The 26,067-nt window shown below is 40.6% G+C and overlaps 1 protein-coding gene across 4 annotated transcripts; it reads right to left on the bottom strand.

Moving 5' to 3' along the window:
* glcci1a (glucocorticoid induced 1a) lies at positions 1–25,757 on the bottom strand. 4 transcript variants are annotated; one of them, XM_046417513.1, is made up of 8 exons: positions 24,967–25,757; positions 13,866–14,017; positions 8,300–8,389; positions 4,260–4,415; positions 3,548–3,697; positions 3,214–3,424; positions 1,198–1,318; positions 1–1,106 (listed from the first exon to the last, which is right to left on the bottom strand). In XM_046417513.1, exons 1-8 carry the CDS (start codon positions 25,319–25,321, stop codon positions 791–793), a joined length of 1,551 nt encoding a protein of 516 aa, XP_046273469.1. In that variant the 5' UTR covers positions 25,322–25,757; the 3' UTR covers positions 1–790. The 4 variants fall into 4 exon arrangements, with proteins under 4 accessions (XP_046273469.1, XP_046273467.1, XP_046273470.1 ...); XM_046417511.1 differs by having other exon boundaries at positions 3,548–3,700; positions 24,967–25,756; XM_046417514.1 differs by having other exon boundaries at positions 4,260–4,412; positions 24,967–25,756.
* Between the last annotated feature and the right edge of the window lie 310 nt (positions 25,758–26,067).

The following is a 26,067-nucleotide window of genomic DNA, read 5'->3' as shown; positions in this document are numbered from 1 at the left end:
TGACAGTGAATCTGTTCTGCTTTATCAAGCTGCAGATATTTGTATGGACATACATTCCAAATTACCTGAGTATAGACTCTGATTGTGAAATACCTGAAGCGAGGCCAGATGCAGACACTGTGCAACCAATTTGTGGCCATTTTGTTTTTTTTTTTTTTGTTTGTTTTTTTTTTCTCTCTATGCCAAATTATTCTCTCATTGCAGTTTTTAAGAGAGGGTTAACAATGTGACCTGGATAGTGTAAACATAATCCTGAATAGTACAGCTGTTTTTTCCTTTTCAGTACATAACACAGCAATACAGTTTTGGATTTTTTTTTTTTTTTTTTAAAACAAGCATTTTTCTTTCTTTTCATAGAGATATATGTTTATATATATGTTTAGAGAGCTTATTCATACTGTGAATGTTGAAACAGAACACAACACATAACTTAATCAGAAATATACTACCAGTTTAAAATGCATGCCCCTCCCCCCATCCATAGTGCTCCATTCTTGCCTCCAATGCCTGCATTATAGTCTGTAACCATCAGGTCCTTCCCTGCTAAAACAGCTCAGACATTTTGCAGGAACAACATTAAGGTGGCGAGTCTTTGTGGTGGCGGTGGTGGTTATTCGGGACATTGTTAATATGTCATGCAGAGATGGGGTGGGGTGGGGTGGAGGGGGTCAGCACAGAGAGACGAAGGCTCCCCTGGCAGAGCAGAGGGAGGTGTTGGTGGGACAGTCAGTGGTGATGGTCGGTGGACGCTAGCGTGGATCCCGGAGCCAGAGGCCCGCTCTGCTCAGGTCTAGCTGATGGCTGGGCTGTCTGTCTGGGAATCTGCAGTCTCTGAGGGCGAGGCGGGCTCCTCTGGGGGGTCATCTGTGCTGGTGCTCGTGGAGACCTGAGTGGGGGCGCCGTAGAGCGATGCGGCCCCCTGTGGCTCTGAGACAGAGCCCGCCTCTGCGTTGTCCTCGTCCTCCTCGGGCTCCAAGGCCGGGGTGAGGTGCAGGGAGCCAGGGAGTTTGACAGGGCAGAATGCCGAGCCTGTTGGGATGAAGTTGACCTTGTTTTTGTCAGGGCAGGAGAAGAGGGGGACAGATGCAGATGTGGACTGCCTGGAACTGCAGAGAAAGTTATTCAGTGTAAGCATCACACATTCCGTAGGCAGCAGAGACGTGTTTAAATTCAGCACAAGTATCAAACAGTCTGTACCTCATCTCCTCAAAAGCTTTAATCTTCTCACAGCCCTCTGGTGGCTCTCGCTTGAACATATAACTGTTGTTGGGTTTGGGAGAGGAGGCAAACTTGGGCAGTGGGGAGCTGCTTCCACTGTCTGTGAATACAGAGATGCAGCGTAAGATACAGGGCAATCAACACTGGCAACGGTTACTGCAGATGGAGCAACTGACTCTTGCAAGTCAATGAGTTTTCCCTGTGTGAAGGGTTGCTGTCCACTGAAATGCGAGAGGGCTTTTATTTTGAAATGGATACAGGAAGTGTTAATTTGTCTTATCAGCAAATAGTTACCAGAGCAACTGAGAGCGGATCAAAACGAGTAGGAAGTATCGTAGTGTGTAACATAACATTAGACAGCATAAACTGCTCCAACTCATTACTGATGAGGGTTCTCGCTTGTGAACATTATTCAAAGTCACATATAGCAGCACTGAGCGCACACCTCTAAACTCTACACAAAATACAGACAAGCACCACACTGTGATGGTGAGCTATCCAATTCAGTTCAATTCAGTTTATTTATATAGCGCCAGTTCACAACAAAAGTTAGCTCATGACACTTTCCAATTAGAGCAGGTATAGACCAAACTCTTTAATTAAATTGTAATACGGAGAACCCAACATTCCCCCTTGAGCAAGCAGTGCAGAGGTTTCAGAAGACAGAAACCTCGGAGCAGACCCCGGAACAAGATGGGCGGCCATCTACCTTGACCGGTTGGATTAAGACAGCAAGAGAGAGAGCGAGAGAAAGAGAGAGAGAGAGTTCGTGGTCTTAGGAGAGACTACAGAAGGAGCACACAAACAGAGATGTGTAGCAACAATAATACCAGAAGTATTGGAACTGTAGATAATGATAATGATGAAGTACACAGAAGGTACTATGGTGATTATGATAACAATAGTAGTAACAATAATAATGGCAGTAGCTGTGCAGTGTAGTAAGAGAATTAAAAGAAATAATAACTAAACAGCAGTATTCGCAGTAGGTTTCCAGCCATTATCAGCTCATGCTAACTGTTGGCCGTATGCTGCTAGCTCTCTCCACCTGCACCTGACAATTTCTGGTTTTAAAGAGATACACATATTCACTCTACAGAACTGCTCTCTATTTTTGTTATTAACAAATCTAGTAAATAGACCAAAACCAACAACATGTTGGTCGATCTCCCAATGCCTCCCTACATTGAAGGAACATGTCACCCAGTGCAACAGTGTGGTCACTGATGGGTTTTTGGACAACAATGGAGCTCTGTGTCACACAAGAAGTAGATAGATCAGCCTCTGGTACACAGACAATACTTGTTAGCTGGATGCTTTTATTTTTGGTTTGGTCTAGATATGGGATTTGTTAAACAATATCACAAATTTATTCCTTAAATACTTGGCAATATTCTGCGGAAATCGGGTACAATTATATGTCACAGTTAATAAAACAGCTCTAGCAAGAGGAGCCAAACTAGCAGCGAAGAACTCAGAATGTTCACTATATGTCTCACCACTTTTTCAAGTGCCATCATTGTGTGGGCACTTTTTTTATTTAAACGAGGATGAAGAGCTTTACAGCGCCCTGTCCCAACTCTCAATGCCACATTACTTAATAAGAAGTCCATAGTCCATATTCCAAAAGTAGCATACTAATTAAAGCTTGTGTCCTTTCAGCCCTGTTGTTGCAAACTCATTCCTCTTCAAAGTTGAAACCTAGCTAACAACGCATCACAAAATATTGGCCATAAAAGTAAAAATAACAAAAGCAGTGGAAGTCACTCCTGTGGGTTCAAGAAACTTGCAGGGTGGAGACTACTTACATACGCCATTCAGTCTGTCCTTGAGTTCACTGAATGCATTCCTTTCTAAAATTGCAGAGTTTTCAAGAATCCACCAAAAATATGTGGTTTTGACCGGACCAATCTCACAACATGGCCCCAGTGGCCCCAGCGGCCCATATACTTGCCCTTCATGTCAGTGCTTCAGCGGTAAGCTGACGTTCTATACCTTTATCCCGGTCGTACAGCAGCTCCTCTGTGGAGTAAGGACTGCCGTCATGTGATCCTGGTGGGCAGGCTGGCGAGGGGCAGGGAGACAGGCTGGAGCAGCTACTGGATCTGCCAGGGGCTGAGGGAGTCTGGGTGTCCACACTGCGAGTACTGCTGCTGCGTTGCTGGGGAGGAAAGGGTGCCCGCCGCCCATCAGGAACCTCCAGGGACTGCAGAGTCCAACAAGAGGCAGACAGCAGAGAAAGAATCAGAATATTCATAAAAGCTTGACTGATACACACTGGCTTGAGAAACTCCATCCCTGCACGAACTGAAATGAAACAAAACCCCACCTTTAGCTCCTCTTTCTCGCCATTGTCTTTGATGAAGACTTTCTCCAGCTCATGGTTGATGCCTTCCATGCTGCTGGGCACCCTCGAGATGGAGGGCTTTGGCACTGTGATGTTGGACAGCGGCATCTGGGCCGACTTCGACATGGAAAACTGCTGCAGAACACACAGAAATATACACACACACACACACACACACACACAGGCTGTAGGTGCAGCAAAAGCAGTGCGTCTGTGCTGCTGACTGTCTCTAAAAGCGTTTTCATCTCTCAGTACTTTTATAGCTTCTAAACACGTCTCTGCGGTTTAGAGTTTAGTTTCACTTTACGTGACCACACATCAGCCTTATTTTACTGTTAACTGATCACTTTCAGCTGGGCAGATACAGCTGACGCAAACCTAACATTTCCCGCTGTTGCTGCTAACATTAAAAGCTTTCCAACAGCAAACCAGCAGAATGTTTTTTTCCACTGCGAACGAGTGACGGGAAATTCAACACGATGGATAAAAACATGCGACTATGTGTGAAATATGGTCACAGTCTCCACTTCTGTTCCTGAGTCATGGCGTTGAATAACGGACAGAAAACAAAATTAACCTATAACCTTTTGGACATCACATATCATCACTTCATTATTTTATCCTATTAGCATTTAAATAAAGTCATGGCTTAAAAGGTGTTTTTGTGAAACTGTACTGCATTGTACTGCACTACCTGAACGTGGCTGGTTGTGGAGATGTGGTTGGTAGTGCTGGTAAGGGTGGTGTAGGTGATGGTGTTGTACTGATGGGGGGACAGCCGGTCCTTGTCTTTACTGTGGCGTCCTCCTTGTTTGCTGCGCTGGAGCTGATGCCGGAGCTTCGCAATCTGCTGGAATCAAATAGGAGAGGAGAAGACACAGGAGACACGGGATAGAAGAGAGACATAAACATTTAGCAGGTAGGTGGATCAGCAAGTTATTACAGAAGTCTATTCATATCTCATGTATAACAAATAACACATTTTTTCCTGCCCTGTTAGACTTTGATGTAGTGATGCTGCTCTGTGATCTCAGCTGCTGCTCCTAGCATAAAGAACTGTTAAGACGCTCTTTCCACACAGAACATAGTGACAGTGGTGCGGGTGGCTTATACCAAAATAAACTGAAACTGTCAGAAGTCTGATTACTCTATTATCACCTAAACTGAAAAGAACCAGCATTACAAGCTGTTAAGGCTTTGGCCTCGCTGCAGTTTTTATTATCTTGAAAGTACGATTTGACAACTGAGCAAACTCCATCTGCTGATGGAGAGACTGAGCTGTGACATTTTGAATAAGATGTAAACCTAGAAAGCAGAGCTGCATTCTATTGAGCCAACACCAGATGTCACTGTTCCCAGTGCAGCTGAAAGAAATAACACATGCGTCACCTGCACTGTCTGTCAGTCTTTGCACTCTGCTTCTGCCACTGACACAGACCGAAAAAGTAATTTCACATAGGTCCACTTTATAATGAAAATCAAACTTTCAGTTATATAAATACACTTTGGTGGGTCTTTATGTCCCTGAATCTGTCCACGTCCCTATAAAATCCACTAAGAGAAAAGCAATCGAGGGAGGTAAGTGTTGGGAATGTGTGGACAATTTGCACGAGTTAACCTCTGCTAAACCTTATACTAATAACTGTAGCTGTTCATATCTTAAACTGTAACCCTGCATCAGCCATGTGTGTGTAGATGGTTGTGTGTCTGGCAGAGAGATGAAAAAAATCCCCAGTCCTTCCAGAACATGTCCATACATGTTCCCTCACAGTCCTGACACTGGCCCTCTTTGCTGCAGAAACACAACACATGCAGCACTTATCAATGCAGGCTCTGTGTGAAACGGCTGTTATGTGATCCCTATATTTGGGCCACTAAACCAGTTACACAGCATAGTCCTGCAAGTTTTTGTTTTGCCCTCTCAGCTTGCACGGGGCCTTCACTCACACCATGTACTTCTTAAATAAACAAACAAACAACAACAAAACTAGACTATTAGAAAATCTAATGCGTGCGCCTGTGATCTGCTTCATGTCCTCTCTCAAAACGTAGTTTAAATCAGAGAACTTTCCTCAGTTTCACTTGAGTCTTAATTTCCTTTGTCTTACAAGAGCGAGTGAGTCTATGTAACACATGCTGCAAGAGCTGCAGAAAGCGCTACAGTCTCAACTTAATATTGCCTTTTTCATAGCAATCCTACTGTATCTAGCAGAACACTCTAAACACTCTAATAGGTATTCAAAGGCTTTCAAAAATCAGCTACATCTGGTGAAAAAAAAAAAGCTTGTATCAGAGCTTAATTACACACAACACATCAGTTTCGGGTTCCAAGGCAGTGGAGTGCCCTCTCTTAGTTGTGGCAGTATGGTAGCTAGTGTCCTGTAGATGTCATCTGGACATGCCGTCTACCATGACACATCATTGGTCTAACTTATCAGAGTTAGGTGAATGATGGCGACCATATATTCATTTGCAGTTAACCTTGGATGGCATTTCAGCCAATAATCATTATAGGAGCTTTTTGAACAATATCTGTAATAAGATGTGAAACAGATTTCAGGGGAGAATGGACTGGGTGTTGGAATTTCATCTCTGCCGTTCGGGATAACGTTACACTCAACGAGTCTGGGCGGTTTCATTAAGAGATTCTATTACATAACCACTGGCTGTTCTACCCATTTTCTCTTTTACGCCAGGAAAGTTTCTTAGAAAGTAAAGGAACTTGGTTTAAGGTCATCAAACATTTCAAAGAACACAGTGTATTAACCACCTGCTCCTTTATCATAAAGCCTCATTTCCTTGTCTGGATGGCCTATTGGATACATGTTTATATGGCAGAACTTGGACAATGACCTTTCTGTCAGACCTCCAGACAGACAGACAGACTTGTGTGCACACAGAGGTGATTTGGTGTTGGGATCTCCTCCACATCCCCCGTGCTCTGCAGCAGGTTTGCTTTCTTTGATCCGAGTGGTGCTGGTGACGTTATCCTGGGTGAAGAGTGGTATTGTGTTTCTCATTACCACATTCAGAGCATCAAACCATAGCCTTGTAGTACTTTGCAAAATTAAAAGGTTCTAGTGTGTAGCATTTAGAGGGATTTAGGGGCGGATACGGAATATAATATCATTAATTATGTTTTCATTATAGCATAATCATCTGAGACTAAGAACCATTGTGTTTTTGTTACCTTAGAATGAACCTTTTATATCCACAGAGTTAGCTAGTCTGCCATGTTTCTAAAGGAGCTCAGAATAGACAAACCAAACACTGGATCTAAAGAGAGTCTTTCGCATTTTCATGGGCAAAGAGAGTGAGAGTGAGAGAAAAAGAAAGAGTAAAACAGACAGAAAGACAGAGAGAGAGAGAGAGAGAGAGAGAGAGAGAGAGAGAGAGAGAAAGAAAGATCAAGAGAGAGGTGTTCAGCTGGTTGCAATCAACACCCACACTGTAAGATGCCACTAAATCCCCCGTACTGGACCTTTAATTCCACAAAATCTACAGAAGGGGATGTTTTTGTTTGTGACTGGGACAGTGTTCAATGTAGCCATCTCTTTCCTTTTCTTTAAACCTTTCTGAATCAGAGATAACCCTGGGAAGTATTTCTGTTCCGTGACAAACTGAAACACTGAAGAAAGCTACTTTTTATGGCATGTGCACTCACTTCCTGGTTCTACCTTAGACAGAAAGACTTTGGTGCTACCAGGGATGACTTTTTGAGCTTTCAATAGCTTTAACACAACTATAACAGAACAGAAAACTAAAGTAGAATTTAGAATAAAGAAATTTTCTTTCACATACAGGCAGGATAAAACAGATGAGTACGATTATGCAAAGTAAAATGTATGGTGTGGTTCTTTAAAGCAGCTGCACTGCTCAGGTGTGCCCCCTTTCCTCTTGCTCATTGTAGCTTATCTATCTATTGACATCTGTGGAATCGGTGTCAGCACTGCTCCTCCTCTGCAGCCCTGTAACTCAGTACGGTGCCTGTGCACACATTAGTGAGGGGCTAAGCCGTCATCCGGCCGGCCCTTATTGTTCCCTTTTGCTGCAGGAGGCGAAGAGGAGCCAGCTGGGGCTTGGCGGACCATAAATTGCAAGAGGTTATGGCCATTTCAAAGAGGGGAAGTGAGTAGTTAAGAGTGAGATAGCGTTATCTGCCACCACCCTGCTGCTGCTGCTGAGTATCAGCAGGGTGGAGCTGAGAGGGGCTGATAATGCCATGCCGGGTGCAGCGTCAGAGGACGGGTCTGTCACTGCTGTACATCATCAGCACTGTAAAGGGACACTACCAAGCCTGTGACGTCACATGCAAGGTTATGCAGTTGGAAGAAACTGTCTCTTCCATTCTGTCACACAGAAAACGTGCAGGTCTGATAATTAAAGGAATTCACCAAATGCAGAGGCCTTGTCATGATTTAACAGTGTAAGGAGGCTTTCAAAGGTGTAAATGAGTAAAACTTGTAAAGTGAGAATACTGACCTTTTAGTCTGGGAAAGTAATACTCAAAAGTAAGGGTTCCGTTGAGTCTGACAAAACTGAAACAATTGCAACCCTCCATTTTGAAATTACTATTCCCATAATGCTTTGGAGGATGTAACAGATTCAGCGAGTCAAGAACCAAGATGCACATTGAGCTCCATGTTGTGCAGATTTATCCCTGCATACCAGACAAAAGACTTTTTTTAAAAAATCCTATACATGACTGTATATGTATTTATGTTAGTGTCATGCCTCTTTGAGATGGTCTGCGCTGCCCCAAGACGCAGAGCGCTGGTGGGTGCTCCTCTTCTCTCCTGTTTCCTCACTCCAACATCCAGGAGTCTGAAAAGAGCATCACATTTACATATTACTATCAGCATACTCAGATCTGAACTAAGTATGCACAATTTGAATTATACTGTTTAGAGCCAGGATCCCTATTAGTTATTACTACAGAGTACTCACTAAAGTCAGATTATAAAAAACCTATGACTCTTCCATCAATGGATGACCAATATGACTAATTCACAGTGGGACAGAGACAGCATGGAGAGACTCGTATGAATCCACACACACGCTCCTTGGTGAAGGCGAGCTAGGCTCTGCCATGCAGTGCGAGAACACTACAGATGAACTCTCTGTCTCTCTCATACAACACACATTCAAGACAAACTCCTCCTCCAACATCCAGAGGAAACTGAACTGCTGTCTTGCTCATCTTAATGTGCCTCAATCAAAGGGTCACTTGTTTATTTTGAGCAGTGAGAGAATAAGTACAGACGCCACCGCCCCCATCCCCTAATCCTCTGTCAGAGCTGCATTATAGAGACAGAAGTATCCAGACACCTCTCTTTATGGGGCTCTTTTTCAGGTGTTGGACTAGGCTCCAGTGAAGGAAAATGTTAATGTTTCAACATACTAAGACATTCTGGACAATGTTATGCTTCCAACTTTGTGTGGCAATAGTTTGGAAAAGGCCCTTTCCTAATCCAGCATAGTGCTGGCAGCAGTGCACAAAGCAAAGATAAAGATATGGTTGTGTGAGTTTGGTGTGGAAGAACTTGACTGGCTCATACAGAGCCCTGACCTCAACCCCATCCAACACCTTTGGGATGAACTGGAATGGAGACTGAGAGCCAGGCCTTGTCATCCAACCTCACTGCTTGACTTCACATATGCTCCACTGCATGAGTGGGCAAAAATTCCTTCAGAAACACCAAATTTTGTGGAAAGCCTTCCCAGAAGGTGCACCCAAATTTTTCATTGTGTCACCTTTAAAGCCATAAGGTCATCTTTTTATCCCTCTATATAACTTGTATATAATGTGAATGATTTTTAAACAAGAACAAGGTGTAGAGAAGTGCTTGTCTTTATGTGAAGCACAATTATACATAAAAAGAAAAATAAAGTCTTTAAAGTGCTTCACTGAACTGAAACTGAACATTTTAAACTCAAACATTTCAAGTAAAATAACACTGTAACACTGTAAGGCAAATCATGCACAATTTAAAACACACACAACTTAGAGCAGCGAACAGGACCCCAGCCAATCAGAGGCAAAGACCCGCCCGAGCTCTGTCTCTTATTGGTTTAGACCATGATATGATCCTACCATGAATGTGGTTCGGTCACTGGGGAACACAGAGAGATGATGCAAAAATAAATTGATGTTTTCACCCGAGCAGCGTCAGGTGCACCAGTGCGATGTAGAAAACATATTATGGTAGTTGCACTCTTAAAAATTTTGGTCGCATGTACAATCAAACTGGTTGCACTCTGGAGCCCTGATGTGATTGTAACGTAAGATAATGTGCGTAATTTACGAGCAGCATTTTGAATTTACCATGTGAAGCACCGTCAGTCAACAGAGGCAAGCAGCTGTTAAACAATAAATCAAAATTTTAGATTTAGAGACAGACAGAAGTGTGGCTTGAGGAGAAACTGTTTTTTCACAGTTTCTGTATGGACTGGCGACAAAAAGAAGTAGAGGTGGGGGACTGTTGAGACTTGAAGATTAGATCTGGCAATCGTGTAGTGAATCTAGCAGTCACATCTATGAGAGCAATGGACTGAAAATGACCCAGAACACTGATCTGAGGTATTGAAGAATCTCAGAATCTGAGATGACACCTCAACAGCCTGTCTCTATCTGCTGTGAAATTAACACTAGCTAGCAGAGTCTTCAGCTATCAGACAGATGTCTTGTCAATTCAATTTATTTATATAGCACCTTATACAATCAAAACTGTCTCTAGGTCCTTTACAGAAACCCAGAGACTAAACTCCCAAGCAAGCAGACAGTGGCAAGGAAAAACTCCATTTTAACAGGAAGAAACCTTGAGCAGGACCCGAAGGGAGAACTATGCTGCTGGGTCGGCTGGGTGAAGGAGAAGAAGCGGTAGACAGGACAGAGAGGATGAAAGAGAGAGAAAGAGAGAGAAACATACATGCAATAAGCATCATTCATCATAAAGGACAGACATGACAGGTTGATATGATTGGAATGTTGAAAAATTATGTATTGTATGTATTTGTTTTTTAGCTGTCAATACAAACAGTAGTGGCTGATGAATTATTGAGCAGACATTCAGTTTTTGTTCTCTGCTCTTATTAAAGTGTTCTTGGTTCAAGCAGTTCAGTAACAATACAGGATATCCTTGTAAAATAATACAATACTTTTTACTTCTTTCTCAACTGTACCTGAATGCCCAAAGAATACAGATCTGTCCATGGCTGTCTGGTTATGTTTTTCATTATGTAATTTAAAAGCAAACTTCGTGCATTTATACACTATCAAACCACTTGGATTTAGTTTAGTTTAGCTTAGATTAGTTACATTGACGGTGCAGTGAAAACAAAGAATGCATTCAAGAACATTATGTAGCCTACACTGTCTGTAAGTTTCAGGCTACAAAGTCATAGATAGATAGGTAGATAGATAGATACTTTATTGATCCCGAGGGAAATTCAAGATAATGTCATAATGTCATAATGAAGGTAAAACAAGGACAAACAATTTACAAATGAAATGGCCTGAAAACACATCACATCTGGTTCTGCATTTAAGCCAAAGTACAATCCAAATTTGATTTAATGTTTGGCTGGAGTCAGTGGACCAACAAGGATCATTCAACACAAGTTATCCTATCTTTTCCTATTCTATTTCCAGGCCATGATCACAAAGGACTGACTCTGATAGCCAAATCATGCTGCCGCAAACCATTGAACCGACTCAAAGAAAATGTGTGATTTCTTATTTATCTTAATTAAAAAGCAAAGTGCATCATTTCAGAGGTAATGCCTATGGGCTGGCTGATATTACATTTTAACTACATACTGGTCTGACCCCAAAAGCCATGATCAATATAGTGTGCAAGATTTCTCATACATAAACACTTTCTAAGCTCTGACATATGAGGAAAACAAACCTAATCTTTCTTTGTAAACATGGCAGCTATCTTCCTTTTTTATGTAATTTGCTTTGGTAATGGTTTGGTTTAGACTTGCCTCCACAAACTGGTTGATGACTGATGGACTATAGAGCAAACCAGGCAGCACCGCACATGCAGACTCCACCAATCGTGCCTTTACGTCATTTTAAGGGTTAATAATAAACTGTAAGCTACAATCAAAGAGGTCATCTGGCTTTTGAAGTTCCACAGGTGTGTAGGCGGTAAATGTCACACAACCTGGTAGACAGGATGTATAGAACAGTGTGTGGGGGGACATCTGAGGTCAAACAGCATGAGAGGATCACTGGGCAGGAAAGCGGAGGCACAAATTAAGGTCAAGAATGACACAGAACGTTACCACTGCGGCATAAGTGACACCAGTATTTTACAATCAGAGCAAACCATGAACTACATCCATGGACACAAAGTGTCCATATGCAGGTCCGTGAGACGTGCTCATGCAGATTTTATGGCTTTGTTCAAGCTGCCAGCCCAAATCCATTTTTTGACATATCCAAATTGATTTAAAAAGCCTGGACAGCACATTACAAATAAAATGTGAATTTTGAAAATTGGACACAAAACACATCTGGAGTTGGTTTGAAATACAATTCTAACTAGATTTCTACAGATTGATCTTAGTCCAGGCACTCTGGCTGTTCAGATCACATTTTAAAGTGTCAACGCACAATGAGAAGGCCAAATGCAGAGTGACAGAAGTGCAGAGCGGCTGAGGAGTGTCCATGCTAGGGATGTTAGGAATTTTCATCAGTATCATCAGTATCTGCCAGTACAGGTTTTGAAGTGAATTTTTGGCATCAGCCAACAATGAACATTTCTGCCGATATGACAGGCCAATAAAATGGTGCTTCAAGTATACACATGCACCACGACGTGCTAACAAAGTGGTTTTCTTTATTTGCCCAGTGGATGTGTACATTTTGAAAGCATTGCTTGTCATCTGCACGTGGGCCATCACTATAAGAGTAGGCATAATATTATGTTAATTCCAATACAGGAAGGTGCATGTATCAGTATAAGCATATTTTGGTAATGTCAGTCAACCAAAAATAGTTGGTGAATATCGGTCATAGTGCTGTAACTGATAATTATTGACTAATCTTCAGATTATTTTCCTAATTAACTGTTTGGAATATAAAATGGCAAAATAGTTTTTTTGCCTTCAGTCCAAAAGCCCCACAGAGTCAATCACACATGACTCACAAATGCAGCAAATCTTGACATTTAAAAAATTGGAACCAGTGTGCATAGTTACTGATGATTACTACAACCAACCCATGCAGGTAGGCTGGTGATGTCTGGACACACAGACAGGATCTGGCCGCTTACAAAAACCAGGGAAGACAATCTGTGTTAAAGGCAGACTCTGATAAACAATTTAGACCTTTTGCTTTGTCTTCATCTGTATCTTAAACACTGTAAATCCTTTGCAAGTCCTGTCCTGCTAGATATGTGACCTATAAAGGCTGATAGTGGTGACTCATGCAGTCCGCACTCAGGCTGCAGATGGTCAAACTGGAGATGATGACGAAGATCATCCACTTATGGCATGCCCCTGGGGAGCAGCTCTCCAGTCTCTAGAGAGATCTTATGTAAGTTAGTAAGTTAAGTAAAAAAACAAAAAAAAAAAACCAAACAAAAAGAAAAAGAAACAAGATATCTGAAGATTCTAACTTGAGCTTTAGGAAAATGCAGCAGAATTTTCACTATTTTTTTCACATTTTAAAGACAAACCGATTCGCTGAATAATTGTCAAAGTCATCACTTTTGAAAGTAGTGTAGCCCTAAACATAATAACATGATGCTAGTCATTATGTCACCACTGAACAACAAGCAGAAGATGTTTCTGAGATATTTGCATAGATAAGAACAGCTGCACTAAGATACATCACCAGGGCATAACTTTTCACCAACAATGGTGGCTGTTCATCGATGAAGACAGCAACTCCCATGATTCCACACTACTTACGGCTTTTGTTTTGTTTTTACTGAGAGAACCCTAGCAGCAGAAAAGATATACTGTGTTTAAATGCGTATGCGATGAGGAGAGAGATGCACTTGCCTGGAGGACACTTTTCCAACTGCTTGATATCTACACCACATGTGTTTGGGGCAGAATGCTTTATAACCAATCAAACCCCTTAGTGAATATGGCCATTAGATTATAAAGGTACCAGTCTCAAGCCTATGCAATCTGCAAAGCAATATAAGAGTATAATCCTACAGTAACAGTCAGTACTACATACACACTGCATCAACTTCTCCTTACTCTGTCACCAAAATGCCATATGACTTCATCTCTGTTAGGTTCCAGACATAGCATGACACACGAAGGGTGTGCTTACCTGTGTGGATTTCTCTTTCACACAAGATGGATAGTGGACATGGGGGTCACGAGGCCACTGCCCAGTGAGGTAGGGCCCTGTGATAGCGCCCAGAGAGGAAGTCTGCCAAATGGCTCCTGAGCTCCGTACCTGCTGGGAGTTTGTCCTTTCAACTGCACAGAAAAAAACAAAAAGAAAGAGACAGAGCAACATTGGTTCACTGTAATGCACTGTAAGGAACACAACAACATTCATGTTCTGTGCAGCTTTTCGCTTCTTCAAGCTCTTTGTTTGGGCTTTGTGGAATATTTTTAGCAGCCATAAGTCATTAAAAAGCTCTGATAAACACACTGTATGCTACCTGCCCACTATATTATGTTTCTACATTAGCAGTGGTAAATGTGGTAAACCCTACTTTTCTACTGTATAAACCTCCCATTTTAATGGATGCATACCCATATTAATACCATGGTGGAGTACATAAAAATTGCATTCTGGAATAACAGACTGAGATAGACCACAACACTAAAACCACAGCCAGGTGAAGTGAATCAACATAAACTTAATCATGCAATCATGTGGATGCTCTGATGAACATCAGCCCACCCCCAACTTCCACTGCCAAGGCAATGGCTCTTCCCATCAGTAGCAGCCTCCTCCCAGCTGGACAACGTACCCCGTCACTTTTCGAAAACAGTTCAGGAATGGGAATGTAGCGAGGACCACAACAACAGCATGCAGACTCTCCAGACCTCAACCTGATGGAGAACTTGTATGATGCACCAGAATAAGCTGAATCCACCTTCCATCTGGAGGCCCACCCCTCGATGCACAAGACCCTAAGGATCCAACATTCCAATGCTGGTGACCACAAAATACCCCCCAGAGGTCCTATGTCCCTTCTCCTGATCAGGTCAGGTGTCTTTAATTAATATTAAACACTCCTAAACAGTCTTTAATTTCAGACACAGTTAAACAACAGCAACACAGTGCAAATGCTGACACCTGGGTTGGAAAATTGCACAGATTCATTATTCTCCAATAATTGACCAACTCTTTCAAAATTAAAGCACAATTCCGATAACAAACAGCATGGTCCTCATGAATGTGCACTTGTCGCACTCTCAGGACAGAGAATAATAGCCTCATCTACCAATCCTATGCACGCTCACACTTCTGGCCCATGTTCCTGTTGTAATCTGGTGTCTTGACTTCTGGTCCAACAATAGAGAATCCTATTAAACGAGGTAGAGTCCTGGGTCACTTGCTATAAATCCACAGGATTACAGGTACACTCGAGGGACTGTTAAGTAGCTTGACATGTTACAAAGAGTTGTATTTTTCTTTCTTCTTCCTTCCCTTACTGTAACTCCTCTTTAGAAGGACCAGTATTTCCAAATCTATTAAAACTGTCTTGTGCAGAGGCTCCAGGCCAAAATAAAAAGTATAGTCTTAATCGATTCAGCAACAGAGCTGTCACGAAGAACAAGAAGACTGAGACTAGAAAGAATTAAAAATGTAAATTATTTTTTCAGTTAACGTCTATATTGCGCCTCTGAACTACGTGTTATATTACAACGTCAACCCTGTACATTTTTTTTGGTTAAACCAAGGTAACTGTATTCTCCAGTCCATTTTGATAACCTTAGGATGAGGACTTGCCGTTGCGCTGACTGACACACAGAGTGTATGAACAAAACAGATTTATAAAAGCCTGGGAATTCGCTTACAACCTGACTGAACATCTGACCATGTGTGCTCTTGCCCAACTGCACTTCTTTTCTGCAAGCAATTCACTTGGTAAAACCACTTTTATTTTCACGGATGGGAACAATGGCCTAAACTGTGAAAATAGGACCAATGAAAATGCATAACTAATGCCTACACAACATGTAAGCATTTTGCTGGCAAAAAAAGATCCACAGTAGATACATAACATGGACACGTAATGACTAATCCTGTTGAAAATTAAACTGTTTTTAAGATTCCGTGAACAACTGTGACCTTGCTGGCTCAGATAAATATCTCCAAGTAAAACAGGCCTACAACCCCCTGTCATTTAATGTGTCCTTATGAGACCCTTGTGTGCAGCTACCATCACATCACTGAAGAAAAACAGGCCCTCCAGATTTAGAGCATTGTCCTATACAAGATATTTCATCAGAATTCAAATAATTATGGCACATGGAAGAATTATTAGTATGTGAAAACCAAACCAAATAGTAGGCTGTGTGTTAAGCACAGACATTTATTGAAGATGTTACTGGTTAAGACATCTACAGCTTCATAGGAGCCTGTTACATTTAATCAAAACACTCTAGTCTCGGGGGAAATATGCCACATACTGAGGCAGCAAACGCTCTGAAGATTTTAGAAGATGATGTACAAGATCTTAGCTAAAACAGCCATCTGCAGTTTAGTGTTGACATCTATCACTGTGACATGTAGTCACTAGTCAGTGATGTGTAGTTATAATCCTGAAGTAACATCTGCGGTCACAGGTCAGAGCTAAACAAGCACATGGACCTGGCCTCTGACAATGATAAGTAGCAGTCCATATATATCACCGTCCTTACACAATCCATGTTTTGTGCACTTCAAACATAAATCTGCAGACAAACTTAGTATGACAATAACAAGTGCGTTGTGGGTTTAACAGTTTTACACCTTGTAATCACTGTAGTTTGTGTTGTTTGCCTTTGCAGGATGGTCTTACTCAGAGAATCATGGTGAGTAACGTGGCCAAACCAGGCAAGCCTGTGGTGGCACACAACAGCCAGTGGGAACAGCTGTAAACAGGCAAGTTCCAAAATTTAGGGTACTAAATTGGGTACTTTTTAAATAATTTCTGTCAAAATATATACTATTTGTGTGGGGTGGTAGACCGTCACAGTTTAGAGCAGCTGAGACCATAAAGTTCCGACATTACGTTCAGAGAGGAAGCAGGAAAAACTGGCACAGAAAGAATGCTATGGTAAGTCTACAGGGGAAACCGCAGTGTTCACCTAAAATGTACTTAATGACTTATGGACTTAATATATTAATATTGCACCTTTTTATTTTAACCTAAAGAGAGAAAGCTCTTTAAAACATTGTTTTGCATTCACACACTGATGCTCAAGGATACTTTTACACATGGAAGCCAAAAACAAGAACCACCAACCGTGTGATTACACGTAGTGCACATAATCAACTCATAGAACTAGATCTTTTGGGGGACGTGGGCTGGCACACAATCTCATGGAGCCACCACTGTGGTTATAGACTCATTTTCCTAAAACATAGGTACTACTAAAACTGCTGGGGCAAATGGACATGGATATGACCAACAACTTTAATTCTGTTTACTTATAGCACCAAATCACAACAAAAGTTATTTCGTGACACTTTCCAAAAAAAAGATCTAGACCGATCTTTTTAATTCAATTTTTAAAAGAGAGAGATCCAACATTCTCCCTTGAGCAAGCACTTGAAGACAATGGCAAGAAAAAACTTCCTTTAAGAAGGCAGGAACCTCAGAGCAGACCCCAGTTTTAGGTGGGCAGCCATCTGCTTTGACTGGTTCGGTTGTGAGAAAGCGAGACAGAGAAATAGAAATAGAGAGAGAGATTTTACAGTTTATATAGTTTTGTTCAGGCAAGCTTCAAGGTGTCTAATCCAATTCCCTCCTTCACATAGCTTTAACTAACCACAAGAAGATGTCCACCTTCATTAAGCCCCATGAAGATCCAGAACCCAAGCAGACAATATTAATATAAATCACCATAAATATGCTCTTAATGCCAGCTGTTTCTTTAGCTGAATTTATGTTTCAGTACACACACAGAGGTTCTTGTCTGTGTGTACTGAGGGCCAGTCTGTGCAACAACTTATAAAATGTGATTCATTATGACCACCTAATTTCATCGTTATAGGAATAGTAGAGGTGTGGTAAGATGGATACACAGAATAAAGCCACTGCAGATATTTAGTCCAGAATCCCAGCGACAAAACTGAAAATAAGCGGAACTATTTCTCAACATTTCAGAGAACAAGACAGGAGTCTACAGCGATACTTGTTGCTCTGTGAGGCTGTAGCTGTGGGTCACTCAAACATACCAGGCTGTTATTCATTGGGAATGGGACTTTGCAATGCAGACCAGCAATGCCTGCTAAGTTACATAAACTTAAAAAGGTGCTCAGTGGCACTACAGGAGAAAGTCAAGAAGCCACGTAGCAATGCAGGCATGAACCTGAGAGCCAATCACAAGAGTTCTGATAACCAATGCAACCTATGTAAAGTGATTTTTACTAGCGCATTCCGCAAGAAGAGTAGGGATCACTTTCAGTGCAGATGTTAGATCCACAGCGCTGAGCAGTCTTGACCAATCAGGTGTAACTGTGTTAAAACAGAACAACAGAACATAACGCTCAACAAGACAACAAACAAGGCCATTCTACAACTATGTCCTCTTGTGGAGCATAGCAGCTACGACGTAAAACTACTGTCCAGTCATCAGAGCAGAGTATGCAAATTGTGTAGTCAACACAACACACCCACATGACTACAGCTTCATGAGAGGCCAATACTCGCAGCCCTAAAGTGCTCTGATCTAAATGCCAGCATTCACATTCTACCAGGAGAGCAGTACAATGACATCATGTTAATTTTTAGCAGGCATAATGTCTACCACGTTTACCATCTTAGTTTACTGTATTGTTTTGTAGTGATCCATCAAACAGTTGTTGAGGTATTTTGTTCTAGATCAAAGTGGTGGACCTATTGACCACCTGAACTTCATTACCCTCCACAGAGCATATATCCAATATACATTAAAAAAAAAATTATACATACATACTAAGTTTTGGGTTTTTTTTAAAGTTCTGTGTGCATGTGACTCAACAAAAGCCACAAAGTTACACTGCCTCTTTGATACGAGGATAATTTTATGTCAAAATGAGCAGTGAAACTGTGCTGTGCTTCCTGATGAGCACAACCACAGCCTCAGCTGCATCGCTCCTCCGTGCCTGGCACAAGCAGGTTCGTTTCAGGACAAGAATCTACCAAACAGTTGCAAAAGCAAAAGATTGATGACGATTCGAGGAAAACTGCATGGTGACCGTGATTCCTACTTGGTTTTTTGTTTATTGTATCATAGCAAATGGCAGCTTCAGCTTAAAAACTATAACTGAAAAATGTGTTATATCAGATTTTACTGATCTTAGAGAACTTTCAAAGAAATATCAATTGGGGTCTAATAATTATCAGTTTGGATGTCTTGTATTGGTTTTCAGAAGTACAAGTCCATGACAAACATCATAAGAGAGTGTGTGGTTCTATGCAGATACTGGCCAGATATTAAACAGTTTTTGTGAATGACATTGTATTATTTCCAGCTAATCAGTACAGCCACTATCCTGGAGTGAATTATGCAATCACAGTGTGCAAGTGTTGATGTGTTAGTTAATCAGGGCCTGTCCAGACTCTATTCAGACTCTGAGTTCATTCTTATATTTGGTTGGTGTGGAGAACCTTCGTGGGATGACAAGGTCATCCAGCTACACTTTGGTCATATGACCATCTCAAACCACAGAGAAACACTCCCACTAGGGACTCATACATTATTGAGAAGTCTCTACTTAAAGGACCATTTCACAGGTTTTGCATCTCAATTCCTTCCTGCAGAAACTGTTGCTGCATGTCACCATGCTTGTTTTCTAATGCCTACACAATGAATGGTAGTTCATGGTTTATAGTAACCTGCACTGACTTAAGCATACACATAGTACATCTACCCCATATACAAATAATTCCTCTTCTCTTTTAACTATATCCTAATAGGTAATGTTGTTGTGGATCTTACAGGGTCTGCATGACAATCTCACGACATTCATGAACACATTAGCATAGCTAAGTATGATGACATAAATTCCAGTCATACCAGGAAATTTTCACCAAATGACAAAACAAAACAGAAAAAAGATTTAGGCAAATGGAACCACATATTGACTTTGAGTGTAAATTAGATTAGCAAGCCTCTTTTGCTCTTCTGCAAACTATGTCAAGTAAATTTGCACTGTTGACCAACAACAGACAGTAAATGATGATTAGCAAGCTTGCCAGCTATGAGAGCATTGGTATGTGACTAGCCCAAACACTTTCCCAAATGGATAGCTTGCCTATTATTTATTCAATAAATGTAATTCACCAACTGGCCCTGTAGGTCAGTATGTCACCACACTAACACACTGTGCCTTTTACCTAAACGTAAACTCAGAATTCTAACCTCAAACCGGAAAATATGTAACTTTAGATTTTTTTTTGCTGAAAAACATAAGCCTACATCTGTTGTGACTTTCTTGTTCTTTCATTACTGCATTTTTAAGAATTAAAAGCTAAAATCATCCCAATAGCCCAGTAAAGTCTACAAAGATTCTAAAAATTCTATGAAAATCAAATCTGTTATCAGTAAAATCAACAATATTCTTGCACAAAAGGTCTCCTATGTGATAATTTCCTATTTGCTTTAATGCTGTTTTCAAAAAATTCAATAATAAACTCATACCCAATATGAATACATTTTGAGTGGTAAAAAAATAAATACATACATTTTATTTAAAATAATTCTTGGCCAATAGATTTTTTCATCTACCAGTCACAACGTTAAGTTAGGACACTGATCACACCTCCACTTTGGACTTGCAGATTAGCTTCTCAGTTCCACTTCCTGCTGTGAACAGGGCTTTAAAGCAGCCAAGCTACAAAAGTTTGCATCGTACTAGGTAATTGCAATAGCTTAAATTGTAGAAATAAGGTGTGTGTATTTCATAGGTATATTTATCTAAAGCTACTATCTTTACCTGTTGCTTACTGTAACAAATATATCTGTGTATTAAATATGGGCCTAAGCCACAAGTTTTCCCTACCATTATAAGACGTAGGCGCAGCACCCAAGACACAAGGGCATCACCAACCAAATGAGTGTAAAATCAGTGTGAACAGCATCAAAACAGAGTTTCAAATTTGAGTTTTCGAGATCAAATGCTTGTACTTAGTCTTTTTTGACTGCTGAGTATTTATTAGTTACTTTAAATTTTCACATTTTGTACACAGATATGATAATGATATAAAATTATAGATAGATATAAATATTAGATTATATTAAATTTTGTGAAGTTGCATATTTTTGTTGTTTTCTTTTGGGGATTAATAAAGTTCTAATGATCTTATCTTATCTAAAATGACCTCTAGGTCTAGGAACCACAAATCCCCTGCCAAATACATGCACTTCCTCAAACCAGATGTCATTATTAGACATTTTGACTAATTTTTGGCATTTACTCAGTTTTTCTTTTCAAAAAAGAAAAAGTAAGAGTAAACTGAGGCTAACTGGACATAAATAATGAAAATAGAATGAAGTCCCTTAATTTTTTTTGTTTTTCTTTAAAAACTGTCTTGTACATAATGGAAGACAGTCCATATGAAAACAAAGCTGGTCTGGTACAAAATGACAAAGTACTGACAAAAACCTCAAAAGCTCTGGAACATTTTGTGTGAACTTAGGTATGGTCCCTGACTTTGAATCACATCTACTGTCTACTGGGTTATTTAAAGTGCCACATTTCAATATCAGTTCACCTGTGCCACAATGGCCAGTTGTTCTGCACTGTCCAAGAAATGTGATGATTTGACTGAACTCTTTCAGCTCTTTGGTTTGGTAAAACGAGCTCAGGTCCATTTGTTCACTAAATGCAGTTTACTACCAATCAAATTCTGGTACAGATAAAACAACTTAGCCGAAACCGCTTGAAAAGACGAGTGTCGGTCACCTTACAAGTGGACTGTTGTGTGGTTAAATTTGTGGTTTTAAAGCAAGCGAACCAATCATGGGATATTTTATAACTTATGTGATTTTACCACGAAAGCTAAATTACTAATAAATCCATCTGGCACTGATCATAAAATCAGTTCAGGAAACAATCTTATATCTATATAAGCCACGAATATATTAATGCATATCATAGGTGTACATATATATTTTCCCTGATTAATAGCTCAAAAGTTGTTAAAACTGTTGTGCTTGTATCCTACATTGTCTGTGTTTTGTTAGTTAAAAAAAGTGTGTCACAGTAGCATTACACCCCAAATAATTACTGTACAAGATGCCTCCTGTTCATCCTGTCTCTACCGGTTAGTCATTAGTTATAATACATGGTCGATCCACAGTCTAACAATAAAAATAATAATAATGATGACTAGAAGAAGAAGAATGCTTATAATCAGTTCTTTCTTCGTGAGCTCTTTGTGACACCAAAGAACATTAAATATGGTCTTCACACCAAAAGGAATAAAATGTTGCATAAACTTCTCTCACTTGATTTCTCCATTTGGAGAATGTAGGCTGACAATCACCAAACCTGTCCCATCAACAAGCTCCTGTCAGTTTGTGTAGCTTCATGTTTACATCTGTTGGCTCATCTATAAAAAGTCAGTACAAGAGGACAGGAATGAGATAAAAACTAAAAATGCATTTGATCCTTGGACCGCAACAAAAATGAACCAAACCACAGGTGTGAAAGCACACTTATTTAGTACTTGAGGATTAACCTTGCCAAGCGTCTCAATACTGCACTTAATGCCATATACCCCTGTTTCTTTAGATTGTGTTTGTTTACATGTTGGCAAATTTGCACTACGAAAGTCATGCTAAATTAGCTGCTAGCAGTTCCTGTTTGCAGACAGCATCCACTGGATTACTTCTGATACTGAAGAAAACATCTAAAAATTATGATTATATGATGCTGGGTCTGTTTGTTAGTACTTTGCTGTGAGGAATTTGAATTTATCAGTGTTATCCCCAATGTCCATTTAAGATACTGGATTCACTGGAAATTACATGTTTCAGTGTCAGGGCAACAGATCAATTAGGAAAAAATAAACTGCAACATGCATGCAAAACTTCAGATGGTGCGTTATGTGCTCATATCCAAATAATGTATTGTACTTGTGCTTTACATCCTTAACAATGTACCAAAGAAGGTCAAGAAAATAATTTCACTGATAAGTTCCTGTCACAAACAGTGCTAATTAGTGAAATCATAATCAGCCGCTATGGTCTTTGGGTTCCTGAAAACTTCCATACACTCTTCAATAGCCTTATGTCACAAGCTCAACCAACTACTAAGAAAAATATCTGACCATTTAGCTGCTACATGCTTCGCTATGTTCACTAGCCGGTCATTAACTTTGTCTGAAGCTGTGCTAGTAGTGTACAGTATGCTTATCAGAGCATTTTTGCTGGAAACATGGTTGATGATGGTGTAGTTTGTAAACCAAAGCAATGGACTAAAAGATGCCATAACCATCTACAGAGTTGAGGATTCTGTGGGTTCATCACCACAAACCCACCTTTCTCATTACACAGTCACTTCCATCCATTGTAAATATATCAACTTTTGATTACTGTAGTTTCAAACTTTATATTAAATCATAAAATACTAAATGTGTTTCAAACACCTGAAATTACTCATGACCACAAACATAAGGTGAGGATAAGGTCATCAAAATAAAAGCTGGCTATATGCATGTGTGTGTGTCTTTATTGGTTGCTGGCAAGGGTCCAAATGATCATGTTCACTGCCACCCTGTCTTAATCCATGCCACCCCAATCAAAATGCCCTGAAGACACCAATGCTGGCAGCAATGATATCTAAGACAGGAAAGATGTCAAGCCAAGTGCATATAAGAACCTGTGACATCTTAATCCAGAACAGATCTAAAACATTAGAGTGAACAGCTCTTCACGAAGAGATGTCGTTGTCACGTAAGAGCCATTAAACATTCTGAATGTTGGCTGGGGTGCAAAAAGAGATCATTTAGTATATTTGCAATGAAAGTGCATCCCCATTTGCAGACAGACACATATTCTCATTTATGCATATTTACCAAATAGCGTTTTTATGTGTATACATGCAGTTGCAGAGGCTGGCCTGCTTACCCAGAGGGCTCTGTTTGTGTCTCACAGACTGCTAGGCCCCAGTGTTGCCATAGGAGCCTTGGACCTACCAGCTGACGACGTTTTTTTTCCGTTTTAAATGATGATAAACAACCTCAGTATAACGAACTGATAATAAGTTTTCAGTGCCCACAGCACATTCTGAAAATCTAGCTAATCACCCGTATCGTGTAATGCTGGATCAGTGAGCCTTGTTTATCTTCGACAGAGTAGCTGCATCATCACTACACAAGCATCCACAACCTGACATATTTACCTCATCATAGCAAGGATAAGGCCAATGCAACATAATAACAACTGCATTAGCTAACATCACAGCATTCCGTTTGTGACACAGGGAATAATACACTAAAACAGCCTAAGCTGTGGCGTGTTAAATTAGTACTGATAATATGAAAAATATAGTTCATGATTGAAGAAGCTGCTGAAGAATTACTGCAATTATATGCATCTTCTCGGTATTTAAAGCGTCAAGCATCAGATCTCTAATGTATTATGACCTAATAAGAAAGCTAGCCCACTAGCCTAGCATCTCGCCCCAAAATGGGCAACACAGTCGTAGAGAACAGCTCCCTAAACTGAATCTTGCTATGGAAAACCTGACAATTTTCAGTTATCTGGCTTCTTGCGAAAGTTATAAAGGCTTGACAAAATTTCACAGCCATGGTCTGAATAATGGCATTCCGATTTACAATTCGGCTAAATTCCTATTTACGAGTATGTTCTAACTTATACTAATATGAAATATTTTGAGCGCATTCGTCTGTTATTTCCAATAGCTCCTCTCACCAAAACAAGGTGGCGCCTTATGGTGAATTGTGAGGGAAATTAATAAATTTCAGATTTTACTTAAGTTAAATGTTTGATAGTGGACTGTACGTAAGCCGAATATAAGAGTAGCGTATGCTTGTTTACACAAATACTTGGTTGTTATTTTTAAATGTACCTATCGTGCTTACTCATCGCCGAAACCATTTAATTGTCGGATTGTTTAAGCTGGTTTGGCGTGACGGTCGCTCCATACGAGACAGAGCAACACTTAGCTTAAATTAGCACCAAGCTATCTGAACGATGATGCATGCATTAAAGATAAACTTCATTTACGTTACTTTAAATGATGAAATAACCTTTGGAAAGAGGCGTGTAGGGTGAGCGTTCTGGTGAGCTCCTGCTGTCCGGCGGTGAAAGTCTCTGCCTAGGGACCAGCCTTCCGTCCGAGCCGCTTCCACCCGGGTTGGCGGGACTGGAGCAACGGGACGTCGTCGGTCCTGTGTTGCTCCCGGCTACTGAGAAGGAGGAGGAAACGGAGCGGGTTGGGCTGTGTTGATTTCCACGCAAAAGCTGGTATGGCACCGTGGCGCGGATAGGCTGTAACCGGACCGTGGTGGTGTTGTTGCTACAGGAAGGACAGGAGGCTGTTGGGGAGCCGCTGTGTTTAACCCGCTGCTGGGATAAGCTGGCCTCTGCTGTTGATTCTGACATAATCAGCCACGTCCAGTTGATAAAGTTGTTTATGTAACAATATGAGAGATAAAGTATAAAATGTCCTGTTAAACAGTTCACTCGAGCACCTAACTGAACGGGTTGTTTTTTCAGCAAACGACATATAACATTACATTATCCAAAACAAACTGTGCCATCTAGCACAGTTTCTGAAGTTAATTCACGACGTCTAGCCCCAAACAGTCTTCACTTCACATTTCTGTGATACAAGCGAAGGAAACTATAAAGCTAACACTTCCTTTTCCTTGACTGAGTACAAACGCAAGTAACACACTATACCGTCAACTCTCTGCCTAAAAAAGTTGTTGCTGTATCACTTAGTAAAACTGGCCATTGTTTTCTTTCTCGCAAATGACTCTCCTACCACAACTTCCAAGACAACAGTTGTCAGTTGAACAACTACTGACAGATGAGGTTGCACCATGGGTGGGAACAAATCACTACAGCTACTTTCTGATTGGTTCTGGGCTACTTCCTGTATATGTCAATGGGTTGGTTATTGGATGTATGGAAGCTTTAAACCAATAAGTGGTCGTTGGGAAAACCACAGTGATTTACGGATTTGCTATTGGTGGGTAACCACTGCACAGTGGCCTTAAGGTGTATTTGCTTTACGTGCATAACCATGCATTTAAACAAGATATAACATAACTTGCCATATTTAAATGGTAATGTATGGTATGACGTGTATAGAGAAATAATGGACCCTTTTTTTCCTTATTTTA

This window comes from Scatophagus argus, chromosome 17, assembly GCF_020382885.2.
Source record: "Scatophagus argus isolate fScaArg1 chromosome 17, fScaArg1.pri, whole genome shotgun sequence".
Classification (NCBI taxonomy): domain Eukaryota; kingdom Metazoa; phylum Chordata; class Actinopteri; family Scatophagidae; genus Scatophagus; species Scatophagus argus.
This window is presented reverse-complemented; position numbering and strand designations above follow the sequence as displayed.